This window comes from Mesoplodon bidens (assembly GCF_964165515.1).
Source record: "Mesoplodon bidens genome assembly, chromosome: 10".
NCBI classification, from domain to species: Eukaryota; Metazoa; Chordata; class Mammalia; order Artiodactyla; family Ziphiidae; genus Mesoplodon; species Mesoplodon bidens.
The window spans coordinates 2,312,526-2,339,831 of NC_138172.1; the positions used below are offsets into that span (position 1 = coordinate 2,312,526).

General features: G+C 61.4%; 1 protein-coding gene across 3 annotated transcripts in view; it reads right to left on the reverse strand.

Annotated features, from left to right (window-relative positions):
* Positions 1-1,115: 1,115 nt before the first annotated feature.
* The window catches only part of IQSEC1 (IQ motif and Sec7 domain ArfGEF 1), a 67,607-nt gene continuing 41,416 nt past the window's right edge, over positions 1,116-27,306 (reverse strand). The window contains exons 4-14 of one of the 3 annotated variants that reach the window (XM_081245559.1): positions 25,147-25,308; positions 23,224-23,346; positions 21,653-21,819; positions 17,133-17,272; positions 16,698-16,727; positions 15,596-15,721; positions 14,677-14,776; positions 12,281-12,442; positions 11,247-11,423; positions 5,818-5,867; positions 1,116-4,669 (exon numbers count right to left, since the gene is read on the reverse strand). In XM_081245559.1, coding sequence (XP_081101685.1) covers positions 4,130-4,669; positions 5,818-5,867; positions 11,247-11,423; positions 12,281-12,442; positions 14,677-14,776; positions 15,596-15,721; positions 16,698-16,727; positions 17,133-17,272; positions 21,653-21,819; positions 23,224-23,346; positions 25,147-25,308 — 1,777 coding nt within the window. In that variant the 3' untranslated portion in view covers positions 1,116-4,129. The remainder of the gene's footprint in view (positions 4,670-5,817; positions 5,868-11,246; positions 11,424-12,280; positions 12,443-14,676; positions 14,777-15,595; positions 15,722-16,697; positions 16,728-17,132; positions 17,273-21,652; positions 21,820-23,223; positions 23,347-25,146; positions 25,309-27,306) is intronic. The other 2 variants (XM_081245560.1, XM_081245561.1) reach the window with 2 other exon arrangements.

Sequence of the window (27,306 nt, forward strand, 5' to 3'; positions counted from 1 at the left end):
GTACTGAAACTTTTAAGGGGTATTCTCTGGAACTGAATTTGGCTCAAGGAAAGGAGAAACAGTACAAGCCAATCACGTTCCCACAGAACGCCTGCTCGCAGCAGGATCAGAATTCCTTCCCTGGCTTCCACATCACGTGATGGGGACTGGGTCCTTGGGAGTTTCTCTGCCCCCACCAGTCACTCCCAGCCCACCTGCACACTTTATACGGCCCACCTCCTGTCTAACTCAACGGAAGCACAAAATTTTGTCAAAAGTTGCTAGAAATTATAAATACCTCTGAAATCTTCTACCAGTGCCTACGTTGTGACGTGTACCTTTATCTTAAGCCGTCCATCAGCATCCTCAAATTAACGTCTTCCCAGAAAGCCGGAGCCCACAGCAGTCACGACAAGGGATGGGCCACCCTGTCACCTGGAGATCTCTGTGTGTGGACAACAGGGAAATTGCTGGACTTCCCAGAAAAAGTAAGAACTCAAGGGTTTTGAAGCATTTATTTGATTTCTCCAAACGATCACAGCTATGGTTTTACATCAGTAGAGTCTGTTACTACTTACACACAGAACGCATAGGAAAACAAAAGCACTTCTTTCCTCCCCAAAGTTACATCGTGGGTGCCGGGCTTCCTGCGAGCGAGGTGGCCCTTGAGGTCTGAAGAGCCTGCATTCAAGACCTGGTTCTAAGTGTGTGAAACGACTTGAGGTGAATGACAGTGCCCCAGAGGAGATGGTCCCACACACGACCTTGGCATGACCGCAGGTGGGTCACACGGTGACCCCCCCCCGCCCCGCGCTGTGCCCATTCACCACCCTCACCTCACGCCGATTCATTCTGCGACCCGCTTCCTGGATTATTGTTGTTGTATTGAAAATACTTACAAAAGGACTCATTTTTCAGGCAGGAAGGGTGATGATATTTTACAACGGACTGTAAGATGCATGCTTACCTGTAGCGAAATAGCTTCATACAGTGCTGAGTCAACACCTAGGGTCATGTTTAACATCTGCTGTCTTTTCAGCTCATCTTAAAGAAAACCAAGAGGTTTCTGCTGCATGCAGTGCGAGATGGAAAAATCGCTCTACACGGGATGACTGAGGATGTTTTTAAGCAAGATGTGCACATCATATTAGGATGAACTTTATTTTTACATTGTTGTGCAATCCATTCATAAACTTAAAAAGAAAAAACAAACATGATTTAATTGTTGTCCCAGAAAAGATTTCTGTGATGGTACCAACTGCTTTCTCTAAGGGTCACCTGCTGAAATAACTTGTGACTTGAGCAAAATGCCCCATGTGTATCTTGACAGTGAGAAAGGATGACGCACATCCCGGTGGTGCTCAGCCTCCCACCTCCTGTGCCAGGGGGTGAACCACAGGTGCCCACGGCTGCCACCCTGGGATGGGCTGGGATCCCGAGAGAGCAGCCTCAAGAAGGCTACGTGGGGCCACAAGCTTTTCAGGAGCATCTGCTTCCCAAACGAGTTTGGGGCAGCCTGGCTCCAGCCTCCTCCAGGGAACAGTGTGCCTTTTGGGAACACTTATTCCATGACAAGTTTGGAAACGAAACACAAAGACGGGTGGAACCTCACTGACCAGAACCCAATCCAGCAGAAGGCTGGAAACACGGGGAGAGACTACCCCCCCCCTTTAGGGACCCAGCCCGGTGACAGTCTGGAGGTGGGGGTCCCGAATGGCCTGCAGAGAGAGGGCACCCTCCCCGCTGGCTCCACCCAGCTTGGCTCTGTTTCCATCAGTGACTGCCCTTTGGGAAGGGCGACCTGGTGTCAATCAGCCTGCCTGCATCTTTTCTGGAACAACCTGGAGTTTACAGTTAGATCCTACGATTGGTACAGAGGGTGAAGAAAAGCCGACATACTTAATATGTTATCACTTTACTTCAACTATTTGTCAACAGTAACACTGAGAGAGTTTGCAAATACACAGAACACAAAGTGTGGCCTCGTGCCTGACGCCAGAGGACATGCAGTACAATTCGACCGTTCCTTGTCATCACAACGCCCTTTAAACCACAAGACAGAGAACGCCTCGGGAGCGGGACTCTGGAGGGAAACCAAGGAGTTTCGGGGTCCGCGGAACCGGGGAGCCTCCCACCAGCCCGGCCTGGACCAAATCAGACACGCCCATGCTTTTCATTTCTCTTTCTGAGCAGATGAGAGGAGGATGACACGGACGGGAAGATAAAGGCGGGCAGGTTAAAGTCACACTTCTTTCAAAAAAGGAAAGAAAAAAAAAAAAAAGCTAAACTCTCGATTGCTGTACTTGCTCTGTGGAGATTAACAAAGTGCTCGGTTTGCAGATTTGCTGGTTTGGTGACCTGGATGATGCGACAAAGGGGGCGGTGGGCGGGCAGAGCCCCGGCCGCCGCCAGCGTGGGCCCCCCTCCGTCGTCCCGCTGCCGCCTGTCCAGAGCCCCGCGCCCGCGGAGTCCCGCGCCAGCTTCGCCCTTTCTGGAAGAGCTCCCTGCCTGGCAGGTGCCGGGGGCGATCCTCGGGTCCACGGCTTAGGAGCACAGCACTGGCGGCTGCAGTGGCTCGAAGGGCTGAAACTACAAAGTACGGCCCGTGGGTGACTCAGGCACAGAACCAGGCGCGTGCAGCGCCGGCCCCGGGGGAGCGGATGGTGTCACCACAACATGGAAGCGACAAGAGCACAGCGGAGAGTCACGTGACGCCCCGGCAGCCGCCTGACCGTGAGGAGGGGGCGGGGCCGCACTGGCGGGGCCGGGCACTCGTCGGCTGGGGTCAGATGGGCCACGGCGATGACACGGGGGTCGTGCTAGCACACGGCCACATGGAATCACGATGATCACGGCCACCACTCAGAAAACAAAACGGGGAACACACACACCGCCCTGGGCTGCTAAACGCTAAGAGAAGCCTTCGGGTTCCGGGGCGTCTGCCTGCTGCGGTTGGAAACAGGATGAGGGAGCTATGGTGCTGGGGACACAGGATGAGTTGGTCGTTTTCAGGTTGGAGATGAATACCTCTGCTGTGTATGGGGCCCCCCGCAGAGGGCTCTGAATGAGTGTGCATTCAATCAAATGCATACAAAAGAAACATGGATCATGGAAATTCACAGTTATTGCAGCCATTAAAGTGTCTAAGAATCTGTAACCAATAGTCCAAGGCAACCAGTCCTTAACTAGCTGTCTCAAGTTGCTACTGTAGAGTTCACTGCATTTTATCTATTTGCTTACCTGAAGTAACAGAGCAGTTATAATACTGATTACTTATGATAGTCTTCTGTTAATAAAATAAGGATTTATACAAAGCAATATCGGACTTTTAAAACAGTTAGATGCTATGTTACTTGGCACAGTTAGTAATGATTGTGTAAAGATTTCCGCCAGTCCTAGGGGGGCTTCTCTTCTTTTTATGAAAATACGGAAGAATATGAATTTTGTCCCTAGCATTTAAGTTTTTGGTCTACCCTCTCACACGTTTGTCTAAGGTACTGTCTTCCTATCAGGTAAGTGGAGTTCCTTGTAAAGTCTATATTGCTAATTTCGTGGACTGAAACGTTTGCCTTTCACACACAAATACTACCTATACAGTATATATATATATATTTATATATTTATATATTTATATTATATAAAGTTTACTTACGTATTTTCATCAACCATATCAGGTCTACTTAATTTTTGCCCATTGTCAATAAAAGAGCAATAATGCAGCAAGTTTTGGGTTTTTTGTTTGGTTCTGTCTCTGGTTTTTTGTGTCGTCTCTTCTTTTCCTAGGCTGGGTTCTCATCTGCGTGTATAGTGAGGGAGCAGAGAGGTGAGGGCTGCAGGTTGGGGGTCAGGGTGGGGAGCTCAACATGTACTTGGCCGGCGGCACTGTTTCAGGGCTGATGGTGGCCGAGGCCCACGTCCCGGGCTGAGGTGGATGGAGCCCCGGGCGCCACCGCTAAATGAAACCGGTGGTGGGGGGTGGTTTGTTCCCTGTGACACAAGCCCCGGGGCTTGGGGGGCTCCATCCGGGCCGGGAGCAGACGGGGAGGGGGAAACAGAAAGTGCCCTGGGTCTGGTCTGGGGCTGCCGCCCCTGGGCGCGCCTGTGTGGTGTGCACTTGTTCTGAGGGGCCCGGGATCCCCACCCAGGCTGTCTACACAATTGTGCTGATACCGCTGGGTTTGGCCTTGCTGCTGGGGAGGGGCGGCGGGGCAGGGGGCTGCCCGTGGTGGTGCACGGCGTGGCCCACGTGGCCCGGGTGGCCGGCGTGAGCCGAGGGCAGCGGCGGGTGGCTGTGCGCGTGGGCCCCGTAGGCGGGCTGTCCCCCATGGGGGCCGTGGTGGTACTGGTGTGCGTGCTGGATGTGCGGGGGTGGGTGGTAGTGGTGGTGGTGATGGTAGGGGGGCGGGTTCTGCTGGAGGGGGCAGTACTGGCCGTGGTGCCCATGCACTGGGGCCTGCAAGGGGCCCTCCGTGGGCCCCTGGGGGTGGCCGGGTGAGGGATGAGGCAGGTGGGGGGGCGGCTGGGGAGGGGCTGGGGGCAAGTGGGCCTGGGGAGGGGGCTTCCCTCTCTTACTCCCAAATAAGGAGCCCAGGAGGGAGGAGGAGTTGGGCATGGCCTGGTGTGGGCGAGATGGACAGTCTCGTGTTGATGTAGCTCTCCGGCGCATGTGAGGACTGCTAATGATGGACCCCTAAAAAGGAAATTCATAGAAACCAAAATTAAAAGAGCTTAGAGCACTTACATCAGAATGATTCTTAAGAAATGTCAAAAAAAAGTTCGCCCACTGACTGCTAAGCCTTAGTTCAACTCGCTAGCCGCAGAGGCCAGGCCGTGTGAGGCTGCACTCAGACGCCACCTCCGGACACTGCCGTGCAGGTCGGCTGGGGGGGCCAGGAGGGGGCCTTCGGGGAGAAAGGTCGGGGGGGCGGGGCGCAGCCGCGGTGGGTCAAGGTTGACCTCTGCTCTTGGCCTGATGAGCACCTGGTTGCCGGAGGCGGCCAGAGCTTTCAGATCAGAACCGTGTGTCTGCGGGTGTGTGTAAGCCGTGTGTGCTGGGTAGGGTGGGGCGGGCGGGCTGCGTGCAGGGGAAGGGCCGGTCCTGCCGCCTCCTGCCCTAAGCTCTCCTGGGTCCTCTCAACGTCCGAGGGCGTGTGCTTTGCCTGTGCAGGTCCCGAGGTTTCTGGTCAGGTGGTGAGGGGGACAGGAGGGGCTGGGGAAGCCCCGTCCTGGGGGTGGGCACCGCCTAGGCATTTCACTGCGGCTACCTACTGCAAACCAAACACGGGAAAGGAAGGAAACAGAAAGGTCTGCAAGCTGAGGTTCGATGTGAACAGGAATATCGAGATGGCTAGAGGATGAATGAAATCTCATGAAATCCACACTGAATTCCTCTCGCTCTCATGGCTCTCCTCCCCCGAGCTAGCTGAGCAATTCCGTGGTGCCCTGACTGCAGACACACAGCAATCGAACCTCCAGGAAGGAAGCGATGGGGATGGCGGAGCATGGAAGTCCCGAGGTGGCACAACCCAACAGCGAGGGGGCGGGGGAGGGTGCCCGGCGGCCGCCGCCTCCGGCCCAGGATGAGCAGGAAGCCGGGGTGTTAACCATGCTCGGACCGCGGGGATGGGTTAGGCGGAGACTAAACCACAACATCCAGACCCACCCCCTCCGTTGCAGCCCAAACAAGCGGTGAGGGGCATGGGAACGCCAGGCGGGCGGCATGCGCGGACGAGGCAGGCGGGGGGTCTGAGCCTCTGGGCAGAAGGGGAGGAGGAGCAAAACAAAAAGACACCAGGAGGCGACACACGACAGCCAGCTGGACGGGGGCTTCCGACTTACTTCCACATTGCTCTCTAGCGATCCCGCACTGCTGCGACGCCCTCGCTTCCCTGCCCAGAACATGCAATACCACAGGTTAGACGCGACACGGGGCGGGGCGCTGCCGCCGGATGGCCCGGGGGAGCCGGTGGCAGGGCAGTAATGAGTTAACAAGACAATGGGGTTCTTAAAAAGCAAAAAAAAAAAAAAAAAAAAAAATCTTTTTCAACCAGCCCAACTTTAACCCCCTCTCCTGGACCGGGAGCCTGGGGGGAGGGGCCTCTGGGGGGCTGGGGTGGGCGCACAGGCCCGGCTGACCCCGAGCTCCAGGGGGCCTCAGCCGCCTGCCCGCTGGGACGGGCAAGGGCAGCTCCTCCCACAGCTAAGACGAGCCAAGTGTGGGCCTGCCCGGCCTGACCTTCGGTGGATTTCACATACGTATGTATGGACATACGCACGCACACACACACACATCTGCGTCCCCGGCTGCTGGTGGGCCTGATGGTTAGGAGACTTAACTCCACGTCCTCTTTCTCCTGGCGGAGCAGAAGGGCCGCACCCTGGGGCCATGTTTGGTTTGTGCAGTGTCTGGCCAGGGACAGGGATGCTGGGACTTCCTCCCAGCCCAGGGCCTGGAGTCCTCTGTGGGCACAGCCCGCTGGGACACCACGCGCGTTCCCCAGTCGTGAGCCCTCACTGCCAACGCCTCTGTGTCCCCCGCACATGGCACGTAGCAGGCACACAACCTGTGCTGGCTGTGCCAGAGGAGGTTGGGTCTTCCTCTTGGTTCTGGACGTCCAGCACCCACCCTGGCCCCCGCAGGTCCCCCAGACGACTTCTCCAGGCATTTCTGCAGGACACCGAGGCTGAGGCAGAGAAGGGGCTCCACGACGTTCTTCCAGCTTCCACCTGTGCAGGCCTGGCCAGGCCCCACAGTGCAGGACAGGTGTCCCTCTGTCCACACCAGGAGGAGACGGAAGCTCTGGCCGATGGGCTGACCAGCTCAATCCCCACAGTGAGCACGTTCTCACGGTATCTGCCCGTCCACCTGAGGTGGGAAATCTTGGCCACGCTGCCTTCTGAGCTGGACCCGGGCTGGACCCAGGAGCCTGGAAAATGGAAGGCGCTGCCTCGTGCCGCCCTGTGGCCCACACCCCGACCTGCGCTGGGTGGAGAGGGTGTGTCTGGACCCTTCGGGCCTCGTGGTGGCAGCTGCGCGTGCCTGGGACAGGCCCTTGGGCCTGGGCTCACAACGGCAGGCTCAGGGGAGCTCCGGTAACTCTGCCTTGCCTGCTGACCCCCAAACCTGAGTTCCAGCTGGGAGCCTGGGGTCCACCGAAAGCCGTGCTGGACCCTGGCCTCAGAGCCCACTCGGAACTGCGCCACACAGCAGATGAGGTTGCTGAAGATCACGGACCACCAGGTGGGAACTGGCCCTCGTTCCCGGCTGAAAACGACCCTTCCCTTCCTCATCTTTCCGCCGGTATGAGAAGAGGGGTGACCTTTCCTTCCTGCCTTCGGTCCCAACACGGTGGCCCAGGGACATGGAACAGAACTAGAGTCCAGTCTCCAGAAGGGGGGCTCTGCAGCTGGAGGGGTGACCCTACCTGGCACGCCGTCCACTCTTTGCCTCAGTTTCCACATCTGTCCACTAGGCATGGCCCCCGCTCCCTGGGGTGGCTATGCTCAGACCTCCGCTCTTCTTGGGGTGTCTCAGTCTGCTCTCTAGCCCCTATAAGGCTGCGGACACTCCTCTGACTAAGGACCAGGGACAGAGAGGGAAGACAGAGGCCCCGCCGGGCTAGTAGCGCCCTCCAGCCGGCCTGCTTCACCCAACAGAACTGGGCCAGGCCCAGGGCTGGGGGTTGCGGCTTCCAACGCTGCCCCCGCTGGAGCTGAACAGGCCCCCCTCCTGCCCACCGTGGGCCAAGACTCAGGAGACCTCTCACTTGGATGTCCTGGAGTGATTCTGAGTTTCTCAGACTTCACCTTTTCAACTTCTCAACTCAGCAGGAGATACAGGATGTCCCCGCAGGGGTCCTCTGCACTCCAGTCCGGGGCACACCCGCGGACACCGGCCCACGGCAGACGCACGTGTGGGCGTTTGCACATGTGCACACCACCTACTGACGGAGGAGGAGCCGGGCCAGCTGCTCCCACTCACGTATCCCCACCACTCCTTCCTTGCCTGCCCTGTTTGGGGTCCCCCCCAACCATCTCCGGATCCTGCACAAGCCTCAGGTGAGCCCTGCCCCAGCTGCCGCCTCTCGGCCACAGCAGGCCCTGCCAGCCCGGCCACGGACAGCTTGGGAGCCGCATCCAGACGGGGCGCCCGGCGAGGCTCTTCCCAGCCTTCCTGGCTTCTCAGCGTTGGGACAGCAGGCAGACAGGGATCTGCCCGAGGTCTCGCACCATGGCCCTAGCAACGCTGAGGGTGACAACAACCAGCACGCGGGCCAGGCCCCATCCCCAATGTTCTGTGGGTACTGACTCTCACAGATTCTGGAGGGCAGCGCTAGTCCCGCCTGCATCTGGGGAACCCAAGCCCAGAGGTGTAACTCGACCAGGGCCCGGAGCCAAAGACCCCGGAATTGGCGTGCTGCGCGGCCCTGATGGGCTCTGCTTGGGAGGCCACCCCGAGCATGGCCCCCACCCCAGGAGAGGCAGCCGCTGGCCCCCTGGCTGCTACACATGCGGAGTGCCCATCGTGGGACAGCAGGGGCTGCTTTGGAAACTGGCCGCCAGCTCTTCCCCAGCAGGTGCAGGACGTGGCAGGCTTCCAGCTGTGCCCCGGGTAACGACGGCAGACCCCGCAGGCCCAGGAGATGTCCTCTCCATGGGGACCGGTGTTGGGCAGCTCGGCTGGTGAGGGGCTGGGGGCCTCGGGGTCCGTGGACAGTGTCCACTGTGACTTGACAGATCTGTGGCAGGAGCTAAGGCTCAGTCACGCCCGTGTCAGCGGTCCTTATGGGTCCTTGATATCAGGCTGGCAGGGCTCTGGTGTCACTGAGACGAGCAGGGGGTCCAGCTGAAGGAAGACCACGTGGAGACCCGGGACGAGGCCTCGCAGCTCAGCGGGGGGCCGGGCTGGGGGCCAGGCCCCTCCCCCTGCCGCTTGGAAAGTCTGCCGCCCCGTTCTTCCTGGGCCGTCAAACCACGACTGCCTCCCAGGTCCCAGAGGCTCGTGCCGGGCCGAGGGCACATCCCCGGGTGCTGTCTCCTGGATGGACATGTGGTCGCAGGTCTGGGGCAGCTGCTCTGGGAACGACGACAAGCCGGCTGCTGGGCGTCACTGTCCCGAGGGGAGAGGCTGGCCCTGAGTCTCACCTCTTCCCGACAAGCCCATCTCGGCCGGGGCACGGCGGGTGCGGGAGAGCTTCGCCCCAACCCAGTCCAGCACATAGGGTCACATCTCCGGCATCTTCCGGCAGGCAGCTGGCGTTGGCCCGTCTTCCTCTGGAGGTCACAGGGAGCCTGTCCCAGTCTGGGGCTTTGGAGGTCATCAGGACTCAAACACCCACCTTACCGCCCCTCTCACCTTCGGTGCAGGGGGCACTTTCCCGGGGATTCTCTTCACGGTGGTTTAGGACCCGAGAGGACTCGCTGCCTGGAGTCCTCGGCTCAGAATCCCCAAACAAAAATGGCAACGGTAACGATAAACAGAACTCAGCCAGACCTTGGAGCTCCGCCCTTCACACGGCCATGCACCCGGGCACGCGGCTCTGTCTGGCCCCTAAGCAGAGAGTGGACGGCTGAGGCCCTCGAGTGGCTGCGCTGAGGCCACTGCTACCTGAGGGGGCTGGGCAGGACCCAGAGAGGCCAGAACCTGTCCCACTGCACAAACTCAAACACAGGCCCTGGGTCCCCAGCCTGCAGAGGCCCCGAGCAGTCTGGTTACGGTTAGCTGGGTGTAACAAGCCACGGGGAAAACCAGTGGTTCTCAACCACGGCAATTCTGCCAACCAGGGGTGTGGTATTTCTCCCCCAGAGGGCACCTGGCAATTTGGGGGGACATTACTGGTTGTCATGACTGGGGGGTGTTACTGGCATCTAGTGGACAGAGGCCAGGGATGCTGCTAAGCATCCTGCACAGAGCTGTCCCCACGGCCAGGAATGATCTGGCACAAGATGTCAACAGAGCCGGGGTTGAGAAGCCCTGCTTGACTCTCACGCTGGCCATGCAATTCGGATTTTCACTATGGAAAAAAAAAAATGACAAGACAGAAACAAAGAAAAAAAATCCAACTCAAAAAAAAAGAAAAAAAATTCTGGGAAATGAATAAGCTGAAGGGAGGGATGGGGTCATCAGCAGGTTCTATACGGGGGCCCAGAGCTGGTCAAGTGGTGATGCCTGAGGTTGGTGGGGTGGGCGAAGCCCTGTTGGGGAGGGGTCCGCTGGGCCCTGGAGAGGAGGAGGCTGGTCTCAGCCTGAGAGGGTCTTCGCCAGAAGAGCCGCGGTTACGTCAGGCTCCTGCGGCTGGGACAGCTGGGGCCTTGGGGTGGGAGCCTGGGGTCCTGGCACAGCCATGTGCCCCCGTGTCCGGCTCCCTCCGCTCCGCCGCAGCCCCTGAGCTTCCTCATGGGAGAAGCTGCCTGGCTAGACACGCCTAGTGGGGGGCTGAAGAGCCGCTGGCGTGCATCCCCTCACCCCGTGACTCCTCCAACCAACAACCGCGCTGGCAGGCAAAGCAGGCTGCAGCAGCGCTCCCCTCCCCCCTCCCCTCCCCAGCTGAGGTCAGGCAGGGTCGCCAGCAGAAGCTCCCTGCTCAGTGATGCTCCACGCACAGCCCCGCCCCAGGAAACCTGGGCGGCTCGAGGGGTGCTGCTTGCTTGCACGCTAAGAGGCTGGCAGCAAATCAGACACACACAGAAACAAAGAAACAACAACAAAAATCACATTTCTGCCAGGGCTTTCCCACGGACGTCCCAGGGCCAGGCGTGGCCGCGTCTCTGGGCTGGACGGAGGCCTGGGTTTCCCAGGAAGGGAGACCTCTGGGGAAAGCAAGACCTGGGACAGTGGGAGACGGGGTCCCAGACACAGTGTCAAGGGCTTCACTCCATCTCATTCATCAGCATGAAGCACAGGGACGGGGCAGCACAGAGTACAGGGGACACACCCATTAGCAGGGCCCGACTCGCTCTGCATGACAGCAAATTTCAGAAAACAAATAAAAGAATAAAATAAATAAGCAAGGGAGACCAGGGGTAACCTCCCGGCTGTCCTGCCTTTGACCATTCGGCCCCGTTTCCTTTGGCCTTTGGGGGACGCCCTTCCACGTGGCCACATGCTGCTGTGGTTTGGGGACGGCCACCCAAGTGAGCTCCGTCCGAGCCCCTCCACTGTCTGAGCCTCCAACACAGCCCCTTCCGGCCGACGCAAGCCCCGCCGGCCACGGGCGGCCGAGTCCCGTGTGCGCTGGGTAGGGGGCAGCCCTGGGCCCAGCTCTTACCCGCTTCTGAGAGGTCGCGCAGGGAGCTGCTGAGGGCACTGCGCTTGAGGCCCTCACCGCTGGCGTAGCTGTCATCCAGGCAGGCCCGGCTCAGTGTCCCGCCGCCCGGCTCCTTTTTGAGGCTGGAGCACTGGGACATGCTGGGCCGCACGACGCCCTTCTGCTTCTCGAGCTCCGCTGGAACAGAGGCCGAGGGGTCCAGTGAGGGGAGCATGGCCCCCAGCCAAGGGTGGCTTGGGGAAGGCAAGGGGCTGGCCCCCCCGGAGGGCAACGCAGAGGACTCGGGGGGGCCCTCTGCTCAGGGTGGCACCGGGCTGAGCCGTCACCTCCTCGGAAGGGGGCAAGTGAGGGGCAAGGTCGTCTGGAAAAGAGGAGTGAGAGCACCTGCGACCAAAGGGGCAGAAAGGAGACCCCGGAAAGGAGGCTGGAGAGGCCAGGGTGCCCGAGGGCTGCAGGAAGGTCAGTCACTTTCCTAGGAGGTGGATTTGCCTGGTCTGGAGAGGAGTTAACCCGGCCTGGCTGTGGATGGAGGCCAGGGGTGGGGGCACCCATGTACCTCCAGGAATGAGGCTTAGAGCCAGGAGAAGCGGGGGTATCATCAGCTTTAATGAAAACCAGGGGATGGCCCTAGCCCTGACCCCTCTGGGTGGTCGGGCGCAGAAGACACAAATACCAACCACACTCAAGTGCAAAGGGCTCAGGTCCAGGGCTCTGGACACGGGGTGACCAGGGCTCCGAGAGGCCCCCCCCTCAGGGCACACGATGTAGTTCCCTGGGCAGGACAGGCCTGGGCCTTGGAAGCCCGGCTCCCACCCAGAGACCCCTGTCCACCCCTCCTTCCTCTGTGCCACCTCCCGTGACCTAGGCAGGTGGGCTGCCTGGTCACGTGGCCGTGGGAAGGCCAGAAGAGGCTGAGGGCATCTCACCTCTGGGCTCAGAGTCACTGCACCCTGGCATCTCACCACTGTCTCGGCCCCCAGATGGGAGGCCACGCCTGCACCCAGCAGGCCCCTGGCCGGGCATCCGTGACTTACTCTCTATCCTGTGCTTCTCCATCTCCTGCACCTCCGCGATGGACTCCCGCAGGTCATCAGTGAATTTCTTCCGGTCTTGAGGATTGGGCGCGTTAAAGTTTATTAGCACTTTGATGTCAGCTCCGGGGACGGCGGACGTGAGCCGGATGCCGTTGGGGTAATCTGCAGAAGAGGACAGCGCGGGCCTCAGGGCGGGCTCTGCCACCTCCCTTCTGGCTGGCAAAGTACCAGCAGGTCTCCCTTCAGCCGGGGTGTGGGAGCACGCCGAGGCCAGGCTCCCAGAGGACACATCCCTCCAGGGAGGAGAGGCTCCACGGTGCAGCCCGGAGGGACCACCAGGCAGTCTCCGCCTCCTGACCTGGGTCTGTGTTTGCTCCGTGTCCAAGTCAAGGGCAGGTCCGACTGACCTGAGGCAAAGCCGGGGCCCTCGTTCTTCCCCAGCGGAAGGGCGTGGAGCCTGGACTCTTTAGGTCAGGATCCTTGGTCACTCGGCCAGGCGCCGAGCCTGGGAGGACAGGGAGGTGGTGTCCCCGCTGGGGGACAGTCTTATCCAGTCACTTCGGACTCTTCTGTGCTCTCCCGACTGGTCTCCAGGCCCCCAGCTCCCTTGCGGTACACTGTGGGCACCCCACACCCCACAGAGTCTTCTGCTCAGACCTGCCCAGTCCCTCCTCCGTGCTCTCGGGGTCTCTGGGGCTTTGGTGTCCTGGCAGCCTCTCTCCTCAGTGGGAATCAAGCATCCACCACTGAGTGTGTGAAGGTTCTTGGCCCAAACACCAATCCCACCACGGTTCAGACCTGGGTCAGGGCCGGGACCTCCAACGCCTAGAGGCCTGTGTGGGTTTCCTAAATGCAGGAAGCGGGCAGGGTAAGACTGCGGCTGCAGAGCCTGGGGAGGGTGTGCAGCCCGCTACTGCCTGCCATCCGTCCAAACCTAGCTTTACAAGACGAGCCACGGATACCTAAATCTTATGGGAAGATGTTAGTATGAGCTCAACGAATTTAAAATAAAGTTCAAATATAACATAACTGAGCTGCGACCGACCAGGGGCTGCCAGTTTGAGACCCCGGGTGCGAGGCATGTCCTACAGAAGGTCGGGGTCGGCTCTCACTAGCACCACGTCCAGGGCTGAGGGCTGAGCCCTGGGAACCTGAAAGCGGCCTGGGCGCGGCCTCTGCCTGAGGACTCGGTCTGCTCGGGCCGCTGCTGGGTGGTCACTACCACCGCCACCCCTTCCAAGAGGGGCCTGCCGGTCAGGACAGTGTGCATGGCACCAGCCTCCCTGGTGCTGCCTGGGAGAAACCAAGGCAAGGCCGGCCTTCCAGCCTGGGGTGGAGTGACGGCAGGGTCTGCATCCTGAGCTCCTCACAGGCACGTGAGAAAGGAGGGGCTGGCAGGTCCAGTCCCGTTTGGCAAAGAGAAACCCTCAGGCCCCGTGTTCTGGGATGGCCCAGCCACGGGTCCCTGGCACCTTTCAACCTGCAGAGGGAAGGCGGATGGGACAGGACCGCGGGACCTTGCTGCTGGACACGCCCAGACGCTCCATTGTGGCGGCCCTTCCCTTGGCCCCTCCGGAACATGGGGAGCAGCAGGACGCCCCCCATCCCACCCCAGGAGCACTGGCTCAGCCTGCGGCTCGAGGTCCTCTGACAGGGAGGGGACAGAGAGGGAGAGAGGAAAAGGGAAGGGCGTGGGTGGCGAGAAGGAACAAGAACGAAAGGACCCGTCAGCGGGTGTTGCAGGGGCAGCCAGCTCCCTTCCCGGATCCCCTGGCCCAGGACCCATTCACACCCAAAAGCCTGAACAAGCACCTCCCCTGGGCCACGGGCTGTCCTGGCCTTTATGTGAACGGCCTCATCTCATCCTGAGGCATGCACTACCATCACCCCATCGATGGACCAAGGGAACCGGGCCAGAGAGGTCCAACAGCCAGAACACGTGGCGCTGAAACCTGAGCGGATGGATCGGGGCTCTGCTCGCGACCTCTGCCTGCAGTCTCTCCGGCACGACCCTCACCTGACTGTTTGGCCATATCTGTATATCACCTGTGCCATCCACTAGATGTTTTCCTATCAACATTTTATTTAAATAAACTCACTCTGCACTAAATTTAAAAATCTTATCACCTGCAAGAAGTAACGGTAAAAGTAAACCCGATGAGTGCTACATACAATGATACTGAATCCTCCCTGGTTACCCCCAGCCAGCAACCTGTCCTCTGTTGGGAAAGTGGGAATAAGAACACCGGAGAGGCTACCCTGGGGTCGTCCCTGATGGAGCCAGGAGGAAGGAGAGGGGACGGTGGAGGAGAGCTTCCTCACTACACGGATGGACCAAGCGAGGCCGCCTCCTGCCACGGGGTGCAGGCCGTGTGTGGACGGGCGCAGGGACTCACACTGGTTCTCGAAGAGTAAGACCTGCATGCCGTACAGGGAGAAGGACTGCCGGAAGCTGTACGTCACCGAGTTCTTCTTCTTCTGGAAGATCTTGGTGACCTGGGGGCAGCCAGAGACAGAGGCTGAGCCACTGGGCCCGAGCAGCCGGCAGCAGCCCTGGGCGCTCAGGACTCTAAGTAGGCCCACAGTTCGAGCTCTCCCGTATGAGGACCCTCCTGCGGTTCCAAGGTCAGGAGGCCCCCGGGGTGGGGGAGGGCCGATACAGGGACGGACACTCACGCCGACATCCCCACGCACGGCCCAAAGGCAGCGTGGAACCCTCTGAGAGATGAGTTCTACAGAGGAGGACACTGAGGCCAGAGGTCTGAAATGGCCTGCTCAAGGTCAGGAACTCTGAAAGGACTTGAACCCACATGTCTAGATTCCAGCCTCAGGAACCCGAGAAGAGCAGCTGGTCCTCAATCAGGTGGGGAAAGGGGATAGGGTCTCGGGCAAGAGGGGGCCTGCAGGAGGCAAGAGCTCCAAAGGGCAGGCCCCCTGCTCCCTGCGGGAACATCTACATTTGTGCTAGCTGTTTTGGGGCAAGAGCTCAACTTCCCTTTGGGGAGTCCATCTCTGCCATGTTCAGCCCATTAGTCCTGGGGCTGAGACCCAGGCCAGCGACACAGCACCGCCCCCGCCTGGCCCCCGGGACGGGCTTGGGCAGCAGCGAGACCCCTGCTCAGTCTCGGGAAGAGGATCCCCCGGCAGCCGAGGGGACGGGATTAGGCCCGGACCTGCGGAGGCTGACTCTCCCCTCCTGGATGAGCCCGCCTGAGGTGGGAGCCCAGGCAGCCGACACTGGGCGCAGCCGGGGCCACTCTCCCAAGCCGTTCTGGGGTTTGCACACCCAGGCCCTCACCCGTGGGGACCACGTACCACCAGGAGGTCATTGAACAGGAAGATTTCCCGCTGGTGCAGCCCAAGCTTCTGGGGCTTGTTTGGGTCTGGAACCTCGAAGAGCCGGCAGTAGCAGACCAGGCGCCGGTGCGGCAGCGACAGCACCTGTGTGGACGGGCGGCGTTGGCTCCACGCGCCCGCGGGGACAGGGGACTCCCCCACCCCGCCCTCCCTCGGGCCTCCGGAGGCCCCTGCTCCAGGGAGACCGCCTTCCGACTCCTCTCAGCACTGGGCTCGTGGAGCCCCCGCCAGGGAGCCACGCGTATCTTCTGAGCCCCCAAAGCACCCGTCATGTGCGCCCCGAGCCACACACATAGGAGGCTTCCCCGCCCCCAGGCCCTCCCTCTTGAAGGCTCTCAGCCCTGACAGCTGGGTCTGGGGGAGCCGTGTAGGGTCCTGAGCCGGCAGTCACCACCTCGAGGGGCCAGTCCCTGCCCTCCGCACACGCAGCCATGGGCACACACGGCCCTACGTGGGGCTGCTCTCCAGGCCCGAGCTCAGCGACCCGCAGATGAGAGGGAGGGGACGCGGGCCCAGCCTGGTGCCCTCAGGGGGCAGCGCTGTCCGCAGCAGAGTGTGAGCGAGAAAGGAGGGCAGGACGCAGGGCTAGGGAGGTGGGCGAGGGCAGGTCACGGGCGTGCCGGGGGTCTCGGGCCCTCTGCAGGGGTAGCTGACCCGGCTGCCAGGGTGGGGTAAGGAGCGGACCACATGACAGCCAGCAGGTACACTACTGCCAGCCCTGGCGGCAAAAGGGACCTGGGAGGCACAGCGTGGGCTGTGTGGGGAGGGGGAGGCCTCAACGGCACACCAAGGTCATCTGTTCAGGCACAGGGTCTCGGGGCCGAGGGACAAGCGGGATCTCTGAGCTCAACCGGGCCCAGACAAGACGGGAGGGGACCACCTGCTCTGGGCCTGACAGCAGAACCCTCCCGCGTGCTCGCAGAGATCTGCGGTGGAGATGACTGTGAAAATCAAGTTTCTTATGGCTCCGGAAATTAACTCATGCAGCCAGAACTGTGGGTTTGGGAGCCGCGAGCCGTGGAGTGGGGATCACGGAAAGCGAAAGCCGAGGGAAACTCACACAGCCGAGCCCGTGGTGCAAGGATCCAATCTACAGGGGGAAGCAGTGAACAAACAAGAAGAGATGTTAATGTTCCAAATACACATCTGGGCCCTGACCAAGACCCCGGGGTGACACCCACCCACAGGGCCTCCCAGGGCGCCCCCAGCGGGCTCTGACGGGGAGCCCAGGCCGCCGGGGAGCCACTGCACAGCCCCAGCCATTGGTTTATTAAGAGCCTCAGGTTCTCATCAAAGGGGACCCAGAGAGAAGGGTTGTTACTCCCTTAAAAAGCCCCAAACCTGACATAATTCACGAACCCCACTGGGAAGGGAACAGGTTCCAAAGGCACTGCGGCTACTGGCCGAAGCCGAGCCAGTGGGGCAGCCTGGGGTCACGGGGTGGGTGGGTCTTGGGTACCCCGGGCCTCCCGCGGTGGGGATGGAGACCACCTACCGGCTTCTTCCCCACGATGAGCTTCTCCACCTTCTGCACCTGCGACACGTGGTCCTCGTTGGTCTTCAGCTCCCGCTTCCGGATCCGCTCATAGATCCCGATCAGCATCTCCCGGGGGATGTCCTCCCCGTCGTCCACGCCTGGTGGGGAACAGGGGTAAGGCTCACCCCAAGGCACCGGGTTCTAAACCAAATCTGGACAGCGCTCCCCATGCCAGGCCCCAGCTGAACCAAAGGCCTCCAGACCCACAGCAGCTGGCCCTGCCCCATCCACTACACGTGTTCTCGGAGCCCCCGCACCAGGGACCAGGCTGGCACTGCCCCCGGATGAGTGTGGAGGGGCCTGTGCCACCTTGCAGCCACGCCCAGGGAGCTCCGCACACACGGCCCCGCTTGATCCCGGCCGCCGCCCCGTGGGGCGGGCACCACGGTCCCCATTGTACCGACGGGCTGGAGGGGGCCTGGGGACGGGGCTGGGGTGCGGGGAGGCTGTGCGGATGGGGCTGCCCGGCCCGCATCCTCACTTTGCTCTTTGTCGGCCTGAGTCGTGGTTTCTCTGAGCTACGAGTCCCCTCCTCAGTGACAAAGGCCACCAAGAGCACGGTGACTTCACAGGGACCAGGGCAGCTCACGGGGCCATCCCCAGCCCCTCAACACGAGAGCTCAGGGGGTCTGAGTGGCTGCTGTCCCAGTTCTGGGACTTGAAGCCGGGTTGCTCTGACAACAAGCTTGCGCCCTTTCTGCTGCACGGCCCCAAAAATGCTGTCAGGAAGTCCCAGCTCTGCTCACGAAAGAGACACGAAGCCCCCAGGGCCTCAGTCTGCAGGCTGCTGGCGGTACATGGGGCAGTGGGACGGCTCAAGCCTTCTGGTGGGCTAGCCAGCACCACCTGCCAGTGATAAATTCAAACACCCTCGGGCCCACTGAGTGGATCTGGGGGATTTGTCCCGTGGGGCGTAACATTCAATGCGGTGCTGCTTCCAAATCGCAGAAAATGGGAGCTAACCCATTTGCACACTCACAGGGGACTGGCTAAGCGGTCCTCATATGAGGACTCCTGGGACAGGAATTACTGTACACCCTCAGGAACGAGGAAGGCCACGGCAAACCTTGGCAACAGCCCTCAGATTTACCGAACGAAAGAGTGAGGCACCGAGTGGGAGAGGGTCAAAGCCGTGCACGTTTGTACCGGTTCCCACGAGAAGCTCTGGGTGGCACAGCAGGGACTCAAAGCCGATGACCTCCAGGGATGGGAAGGGCCCTGCTGTGCACCTTTTACGCTTTCTGGCTTTTTTCTAATTAGCTATTTTTTCAGAGCAGTTTTAAGGTCATAGCAAAATTCAGGGGAAAGCACAGAGAGCTCCCATATACCCCCAGCTCCCCGACAATCAGCACCCCGACCAGAATGGTGCCTTCGTTACAACTGAAGAACCTATGCGGACACGTCCCAGTCACCAGAGTCCACGGTTCACACGAGGGTTCACTCTTGGTGTTGTCCACCCTATGGGTCTGGACAAATGGACGATGCCATGTGTCTGCCACTATAATACCGTACAGAATTTTCACTGCCCTAAAAACCCCTCTGTGCTTCTCCTTTTCATCCCTCCCCCACGACCACTGGCAACTACTGGTCTCTTGACTGTCTCCACAGCTTCGCCTCCTGCAGCATGTGGCACAGCTGGAATCAGGGTGCAGGCTTTCAGATAGGTTGCTTTCACTTAGCGATGTTCCTGTAAGGTTCCCCCGTGTCTTTTCATGACTTGGTAGCTCATTCCTTTTCAGGGCTGAATAATATCCCATTGTCTGGATGCACCAAGGTTTATCCATTCATCTACGGAAGGACAGCTTGGTTGCGTCCTAGTTTTGGTGAATATGAATAAAGCTGCTATAAACATCCACGTGCAGGTTTCTGTGTGGACATAAGTTTTCAGCTCATTTGGGTAAATTCCAAGAAGGACAACGGCTGGGTCACGTTACTTTCTGGTTTTTGAACTATGTGAGGATAAGACCCATTCAAAATATACATTTAAAAAATCTGAAGGCAAATATCAATAAAAGCAAAATATCGCTTGCCTGGCTTCCGGGTTCCTCCCTGCCTCTCCCTGAACTCCCAGAGGCCCCCCCTGCTGCTGGACCCACTGGGCACACTGAGCGATTCCAGAGAAAATGTGTGCCCGGCGCATGCTGGGGCAGGGGGGCACTCTCTAAAAAGAACAAGCTAGGACGTGTGCTCAGCACAGAGCGCCGACCTGGCTTTGGGAGGCCAGCGTCCTGCCTCCTCTGACACACACTTGCTGTGTGACCTCGGGCAAGTCCCCTCCCTCTCTGAACCTTCTGAAGCTCAAGGAAGATGGGGCAGAGGACGCTCGAGTCCCTGGCTTGAAGAAAAGAGGTGATTGGTGGCAACAGCCCAGGCTCGCAAGAAAGAATCAGTGGCTTCCTCTCCTGGTTCTGGGGTGCTCAGCCCCTGCCCTGGGAACTGGGGTGACAAAGCCCCACCTCCCCCAGACTGCCGGGATGGCGGATGCAAGGATGCGCACGAACCATGAAGCCGCAGGCATGAGGGCGGCCGACCGGCAGGTATCTGACCCAGCAGCCCTGTCTTCCCCCGAGCCTCTGTCCACGGGCCTCGTTTCTGTCTCATTTCTCACACAGGAGAGGCCCCAGTTACATGGCTGAGCTGCTAAACCAGAGAAAAAAATCAGAGTCCCTTAAGCTCCCAGGGTCGCCAACAGCATGCAGCTCACGGCCAGCTTTCCCGGCAGCTACACAGCAGCCGCCTGCATCCAGGGCCATGGGGACACCGTGGAGACCAGACCAGACTAGGCCCAGCGAGGAGAGGGGCTTGAGGTGACAGAGAGGAGGGGAGGGGGTGCAGCCCCCGGACCATCCGTGTCTGCTGACCGCCCTGCCCCCTCACCTGGCCTGGCACCTGGATCTCTCATTAACGAGGTTCCTAGGAACCACAGCTGAGCCCTGCGCCTCCCCGGGGCCTGCAGAGGGCTGCACAGGGAGGGCCCTGAGCCCACCGCCCTGCAGGACCGCCTGTCAGCGTGGGGCCCACCCCCAGGGAGTGCCAGCACAGACCCTCCGCTCTGGGGGACGTGACGACGGAGCAGTTTTACAGAAATGAAGGACAAAATGAAAAATTTAAACAGCTTGAAAAGTTGGACTTGATTCACATCAGTTGTTTCCCTTTTATAAAATTATGATGCCATTTCTAAAGGGACTTCAGTCCCTTACAGCTGTTTCCCAAGGAGAGGGACAGTCCCCAGCCCGGTACCCCACGGACAGGAGGGACCTGCCGGCAGCAAACACGGAGACAGCCGTTCCCTTTCCCGTCCCTCTCCTGCCTGGCAACACAGGAGGAAGCCTCCATCTGGCTGCCCAGCCCCTGGTCACCTGCCCCACATGGGCCCACCTGCCAGGGAAGAGAGGGCAGCCTCGGGCCCGGGGCCCAGCCAGGAACAGCTTGGCTGGAACCCACAGCGGTTTTGCCTTTTCACAGCGCTCATTTTCGTAAATGATGCCCATGTGTGACAAATGCTACCGGTTTCCTGCTTACAGTGATGACATAAAGTTCCTTTTAAAAATACATACGGGGCTTCCCTGTGGCGCAGTGGTTGAGAGTCCGCCTGCCGATGCAGGGTACATGGGTTCGTGCCCTGGTCCGGGAAGATCCCACATGCCGCGGAGCGGCTGGGCCTGCGCGTCCGGAGCCTGTGCTCCCCAACGGGAGAGGCCACAACAGTGAGAGGCCCGTGTACGGCAAAAAAAAAAAAAAAATACATACGTTTGGGCTTCCCTGGTGGCGCAGTGGTTGAGAGTCCGCCTGCCGGTGCAGGGGACGCGGGTTCGTTCCCCGGTCGGGGAAGATCCCACATGACGCAGAGCGGCTGGGCCCGTGAGCCATGGCCGCTGGGCCTGCACGTCCGGAGCCTGTGCTCCGCAACGGGAGAGGCCACAGCAGTGAGAGGCCCGCGTACCGCAAAAAAAAAAAAAACAAACATACGTTTAATAAGAAGACAAAAATGAAAAGGCAAGTCTGTTCCAAGAGGACCACTGAGGGAGGTGGGTGGTGGGTGATGCTGTGTGGGCAGCAGTGATGGGGGCAGGACAGTGCCGGCCCCCCCGGCCCCCATCCCGTCCCCACCCCCCGTGCTCGGAGGCCCCGGGGCGCCCAGCACCCAGCCTGTAGTCCATCCTCCCTCTGCCCCTGCAACCAGGCCTGGATCCACCGTGTGTGGCCCGGCCCCGGGCGCTGAGCCGAGCTGCGCTCTCAGGCCTCTGACCTCTGGCGCCCTAGGCCTGCCAGCTCTGCGGTCCTCTGAGATAACATGCCGCCTCCCACTCGGAGTGCCCCCGCCACAGCATTCAGCGCCCTCTACGGGAACTTGCACTGCCTGGGCTCCTTCGGGGAGGAGCCCCACCCCTCCCCATGTGAGGCCACGCTGCGCGCACCCGTCAGGTACATGCTGGCGGCGAGGGGGTGGGCGTCCCGCCGGGGCCAAGGCAGCTCACCTCGGAGGTTCTTGACGAAGTCCTCCAGCTTCATCTTGCGCTCAGGCTTGACATTGGGGCTGTACATGTCGGTGTTGAGCAGGATGATGGCGAAGGCCAGGATGAAGATGGTGTCTGGGTTCCGGAACTGCCGCACCACCCCGGGGTTGCAGATGCAGTACCGCTGGCTGGGGGCGGACGGGGGTGGTGCTTCAGCCGGGGCAGGAGGCCAGTCCGCCCCTCACCCGTGAGCGGCCCTAAACAGCTGAGGCTGGTCACTGACCTCGGAGCCTCCGTTTCTGGTAAACGGGGATGTCGCCTGTCTGGCAGAGCTGGCCCTGACCGTCCACTCACTGTCCCCCCATGTGAGTTAAGACCCACCCGCCCGTAGTTCGGCTGGCACATGGCTGCTCGGGGCTGAGGACCACATCCCTTGGTCCCCGCGCAGCCACATGCTAAGTTCCGGCCGATGTGATGTGGGCACCTTCGAGGCTGTGCCTTAAAGGCAGGGGGTGCCCTGCATGCTCTCTGCCTGCCTGGAACGTGGATGTGATGGGTATTGAATCTGCTCCCGGGGACCTCAGGTGACAGGAGGCCAGGCCTCCTCCACGCCAGCTCAGAGGGCGGCCCACCTCCGGGGCATTTCAGCCACAGCAGCTGTGGCGGACATCTTTGTTGCGGCAGCCGAACTAACAGCCTCGCTACAAACTGCCTCATAGTCATCTGCTCACGTCCTCACTGCCTCGAATACGCCCCACCCCCCACCCCACGGTTCCCTCCACTGGCGACCTTGTGCAGGGGTAGGTGGGTGGGGCAGGGATGGAGAAGAGGAACCGGGTGGGGCACCGTGACCTGACCGAGGCCCACAGCCCGCAGGCAGCAGCCATGGGAGCTTAGACGATGTGGGCTTCAATTTCGTCTTCCCTGTTAAGTGCCGCCCCCTCCAGGAAGCCCTCCTGAATGGAAGTGTCTGAACGCTCCCCTCCCAGGGCCTGGGGTTTCTCCTCCTGCGACCTTGCTCCTCTGTGAACACACCACCCCTGCTGAGCCCAGAGGGCTGGGTCTCCCACACCCAGCGCAGGGCACGGACGCCCTATGCGGCCAGTGTGCACACCATCCCAGCATGGAAGATGGTGCAGGGACAGCCCGCCTTGACTGCAGGCTCTCTGGGGGGCCAGGTGCCGGGCGGAGTTGCCCACGCGGCCCGAGTAGTTCAATCCTTCCACCCCCTTGCTACGGGCAAGGACGTGAGGCCCAGAGAGGTTAAGTGACCAGCGCAAGGTCACACAGTGGTGCAGGTGTCAGAACCAGGCCCTCTGCGTCACTGAGGGAGCATCTGCCCCTGTGAATGAGCAGGCGAGTGACGACACAGATGGACTCACAAACCAGGGAGGACGAGAGGATCACAGAGACGTTCGAGGCCCCGGCCCCAGCACTGAGCCATACAGCACGTGGCAGGGGAGGGGCTGCTGCCCCCCGCACCCCCCTCCCCTGAAAGCTCATGGCCACCTGACCCTGAAGGGGAGTGTGCCCTTGAGCCACGGTCTTCGAGCGGGGACGCTTTTTCTACCTGACACCTGCCCCGCCCCCACCTGAAGGCCTCGATCAGCCGCTCCACCTTCTGGGCCTCCCCCTGGACCCGGATGTGCGCCTGGAACTTCCGGAGGGCCTCGTCCAGCTCCATGGCGGAGAAGTCCATCTCGTCCACCACGCAGCTGAAATGAGAGAAGAAGGCTCCGTCAGCGTCCCCTGCCCCACTTCCCGCCGGGTGCAGAGGCGAGCGCGGCCCGCAGAGGGCGGAGGGAGCACAAGGGGTCAGCGCAGGGAGGCCCGAGAGGGAGGGTGCCGGAGTGGGCTCCCTCCTCCACAGGAGGAGGTGGAGGTCTGGCACCCACTGGCCCTGCAGCCACCGCGCCCTGGGCCTGCCCCTCACATCAATGCTTTCCCGGGCATTTCTGCAGGGCCTCTGGAGGGGCTGTGCTGCCCTCACCTGCCGATCCCACAGGGAGGGCAGAGCTGGGGAGGCCGCAGGTCACAGGTACCTCTTATCACAGCCCCGCCCCCAGCACAGCCTGCTCCAGCCTCTGACCGTGACCCCGAACGGTAGATGGGTCTGCAACAGGGACCCTCGCGTGACCACCCCCGGTGGGGCTGCAGAGACCCCAGCCATGGGCCCCCCTCCCCTGGGGCGATGCTCTGAGCACTCAAGGCTGTTGGGGCAGGGTGAGGGCAGGGGCCCCACAGCACAATTCGCTGACCAGCATCCGAGGAGGATGCCTGGGGGGGGTCTCGCTGCTTCCTGAGGCTGCTGCTATTTTCTGATCCGAGAACAATGTGCGGATTTCCTACGGACCACGAGCAGCTTGGAGGGAGCATGGGGGGAGAGGAGGGGTGGCTGCAGGGGAGGGGGCCAGGCCACGTGGTCTTGGCCCCATTCACAGAGCAGCTAGCATGCTCTCCTGGGACGGTTCCTCCCGGATTTCAAAGGGGGAGTGGGCACCAACCACACAATCAGGGCGGGGCCATAACAGAAAGGCTGGGCCGGGAGAGAGCAGCCCAGGTGGGACAGACGCCACAGCCGGCCACACGCCAGGCACCGCCAATGGCTCGCTGCCTCTCCGGTGTGTGTGTCTGCGTGACTGAGTGAAGACTAGCGTACATGTATGTGTGTGCACGTGGGTGCGTCTGTATGGGGGGGCACCCAGGCCAGACCCCCCGCCCCTCCCCGAGCCTGGGTCTGCTCACCTGTGAAACAGAGAGGCCGCAGCCCACGCCCACCTCCTCCCAGGGGCACCCGGAGGTGGCAGGTGTACGTGGCCAGGCCGCCCTGCCGTTTTTAGTGAGGGTCAGTCTTTACCCTGCTTTGATCCCGTTCCTGGCCCACCGGCTGGGTCACCCATCCCGCGTGCAGGGTCTGGGTCGGCAATGTGCCCACGGCGGGCCTGGAGCTGCACCCCCAGGTCCCGGCAAAGGGGAGCAGGGCACCTGTTCCGAGCTGGCCTCCTGCTGGCCCTGGCTCCTCGTCTGCGGAAGGGGTTATGGACCCCTGACACCCCCGCGGACGAGGTGAGGACACGGCCTGCACGAAGCACCTGCCCAGTGACCACGGGACCCAGGTGTGGTGGCTTTCTACTCAGGACAGTCTGGAGGAGGACTGGGGGGTGCAGGGTCCGTGCGGGCAGGACTTCTCAAAGCTGTCAGCAGTTCCCAGGGCACTGGAAACCTGTTCTTCTGCAGGGTTCCAAGTAGCTGAGAGTCTATGGCCGCCAGCCTGGTTGGACGTCACCCCATCTCCCGCCAGGAAAGGGAGGAGGAGCGGGGCTGAGCTCACTGGTTCCCCTCCCGCTGCCCCTGCGAGAGGTCGGCCCCAGAGGCCGCTGGGCCAGGGGAAGGAGCTGGCCCTGCTGGATGGGGCCAGAGGTGCTGGCAGGGCATCTCCGTGTGTCTGGGAGCCAGAAAGACAAAGGGGAGCGGGGAGCCTGGGGTGTGCGTGCAGCGCCCCCAGCCCCACTCACTCAAGCACGTCGCGGTTGAATTGCTTCTGCCGGTTGCCCAGGAACTCCCCGATCATCTGCCGGCTCAGGCCCTTGCGCTGCAGCAGGAAGTGGGCCACCCCCACCGGCGTGTCGGGCACGAAGCCGCGCTCGATGAGGTACTGGATGCCCTTCTCGGGCTTCCTGGGGGACGAGAGATGGACTCAGCCGGGCGCTTCCACCCCTCCAGCTCCCCCAGCCCTCATCCCCTCCTCCTCCACGGCACCCTGTCCTGCCCCACCCTGAGCCCACAACGCAGGGGAACCGGGACGGCTTGGGCCCTGCAGGAGGGCTGGGCCAGCACAGGAGCACGGAGGGTGCCCGGGGCTGGGGGCTCGGTGGGGCACAGAAGGGCCCCACCCCTCCTGGCTCCATGGTCCCCTCTGTGCCGAGCTTCCAGGTGGGCTGGAGGGCCCCGCCCAGCACACGCTGGCCGCCTGTGGCACGTGCTCCGTGCCGTCACCGTCTGAGGACCCTGCACGCCAACTCAGTTCCCATGCTACTCCCTGGGGTTGGCACGCTTGTCACCTGTGCTGCCTGACAGCCACGTGACCTTGCTGGGGACTCGAGTGCCCATGCCGTGAGACTTGTGTGTTAACACAGTCGGGCGCCTGGAACGCTGCATGCAGTAGGTGAGCAACGCCTGGAACGCTGCACGCAGTAGGTGAGCACCAGGAAGGTTTAGGATAAACTTCAACGGATGGCAGAGGACGTGGAGGCGCAGCACCGGCCCCACCTGCAGTCAGAGGCCTGGGGCGGGGCTGTGCCGGCCCCACAGGGCTGAGCGTCCACCGGGACCAGGAGCCCGGTGGCCGGGGCGCCCTCGGGGGCTGAGCAGTGAGCCAGCAGGTCCCTTCTTCCCGGCGGCCTCGGGGCCTGGTGCCGGCTCGGCTGACCTCACAGGGAGGCAGTGGTCCAAAGAGACAGGGCAGGGGGAGGCGCCACTGACCCCTCCCTCTGCAACTGTGACCCTCGGAAGGCGGTGCCCTCCTCTGATGAACCCGGAGCCTCGGATGGGCTGAGGAGCTGCGGAGCCCTTGGGTATACCTGGTACCCCACGCCTTGCCCCAGTGGTAGAGGTCAGTGTCCTGCTGGCCCCTGGGCGCATGGAGGTGAGGGCCAGGATCTACCTGCCACCACCAGCCGTGCGCTGACAGCGGGTCCCGCAGATGCCATATTACCACACGCAGGCCAACCTCCAGCCTCAAGATGACCCTGCTATTTTTATCACAGGTGGCCACACACCCCAACCTTGTGCTCAGAGCTGGGCAGGGAGCGACTGCCGGCCTCCTGGGTCCTGGCACCGAAGTGGTCACCGAGTGGCCCCGTTCCCCCACGTCCCCATTCCTCCTGGCAACCCTGGGGTCTCCAACCAAGAACTGCCCCAGCCCCAGGCCTCTCCAGGCACTGCGCTACTGGTGCTGATGCTGCAACCAGGGGTGGGGTTGGGGTCGGGGCGGGGCGCGCTTCCTCCCCGCTAGCTCCACAGCGGCCCCCGCAGGACCCCAGCCCATACCTGACCGCCCCCCACTTCCACAGTAGCCCACAGATATGTTTCCTTCGGCTCACACAACGTTAACAGAAAGAATTCCAGTTGGTTGCCAATGTTTAGAAACCGGGAGCTTGGACACAGAACCTGGATTTCCGGCTTCTCTTGAGAAGACAGCGTGGCACTCCCCGGCCTGGCTCATATGTGAAAGTGACTGGAGAGCCCCCTCTCGGGCGCCCTTGTCACCCACCCGGGCCAGCCTGGCCTACCGAGGCCCTGACACCATGCCCTGGTCCAGCCCAGCCTCCTCCTGCCGCCCTGGGGTGGCTGCCCCCTTCTCTGCCCCAGCTGCTCCTGCCTGTGTTCACAGGCCAACGTTGTGCAGCCTCACAGCTGCCAGGCCCACCCGCAGGAGCCCACAGCCCCGTGGGACAGGCAGGCTGTGCGGGGGCCATAGGATGCGGACTCCCCATGGCGTAAGTGCCACATGCCGACTCTGTGCCGGGCGGCACTCTGGATGACGGCGGCGAGCATGGCTGGCCGCAAACACCCGGCATGACAGCTGCTAGCACCCAGTCTGCAGGGCAAAGTGGCCGAGCGAGGGTGGGCGGGGTTCTGGCAGGGGAGGCAGAGGCCTTCTCTGAGCAGGTGAC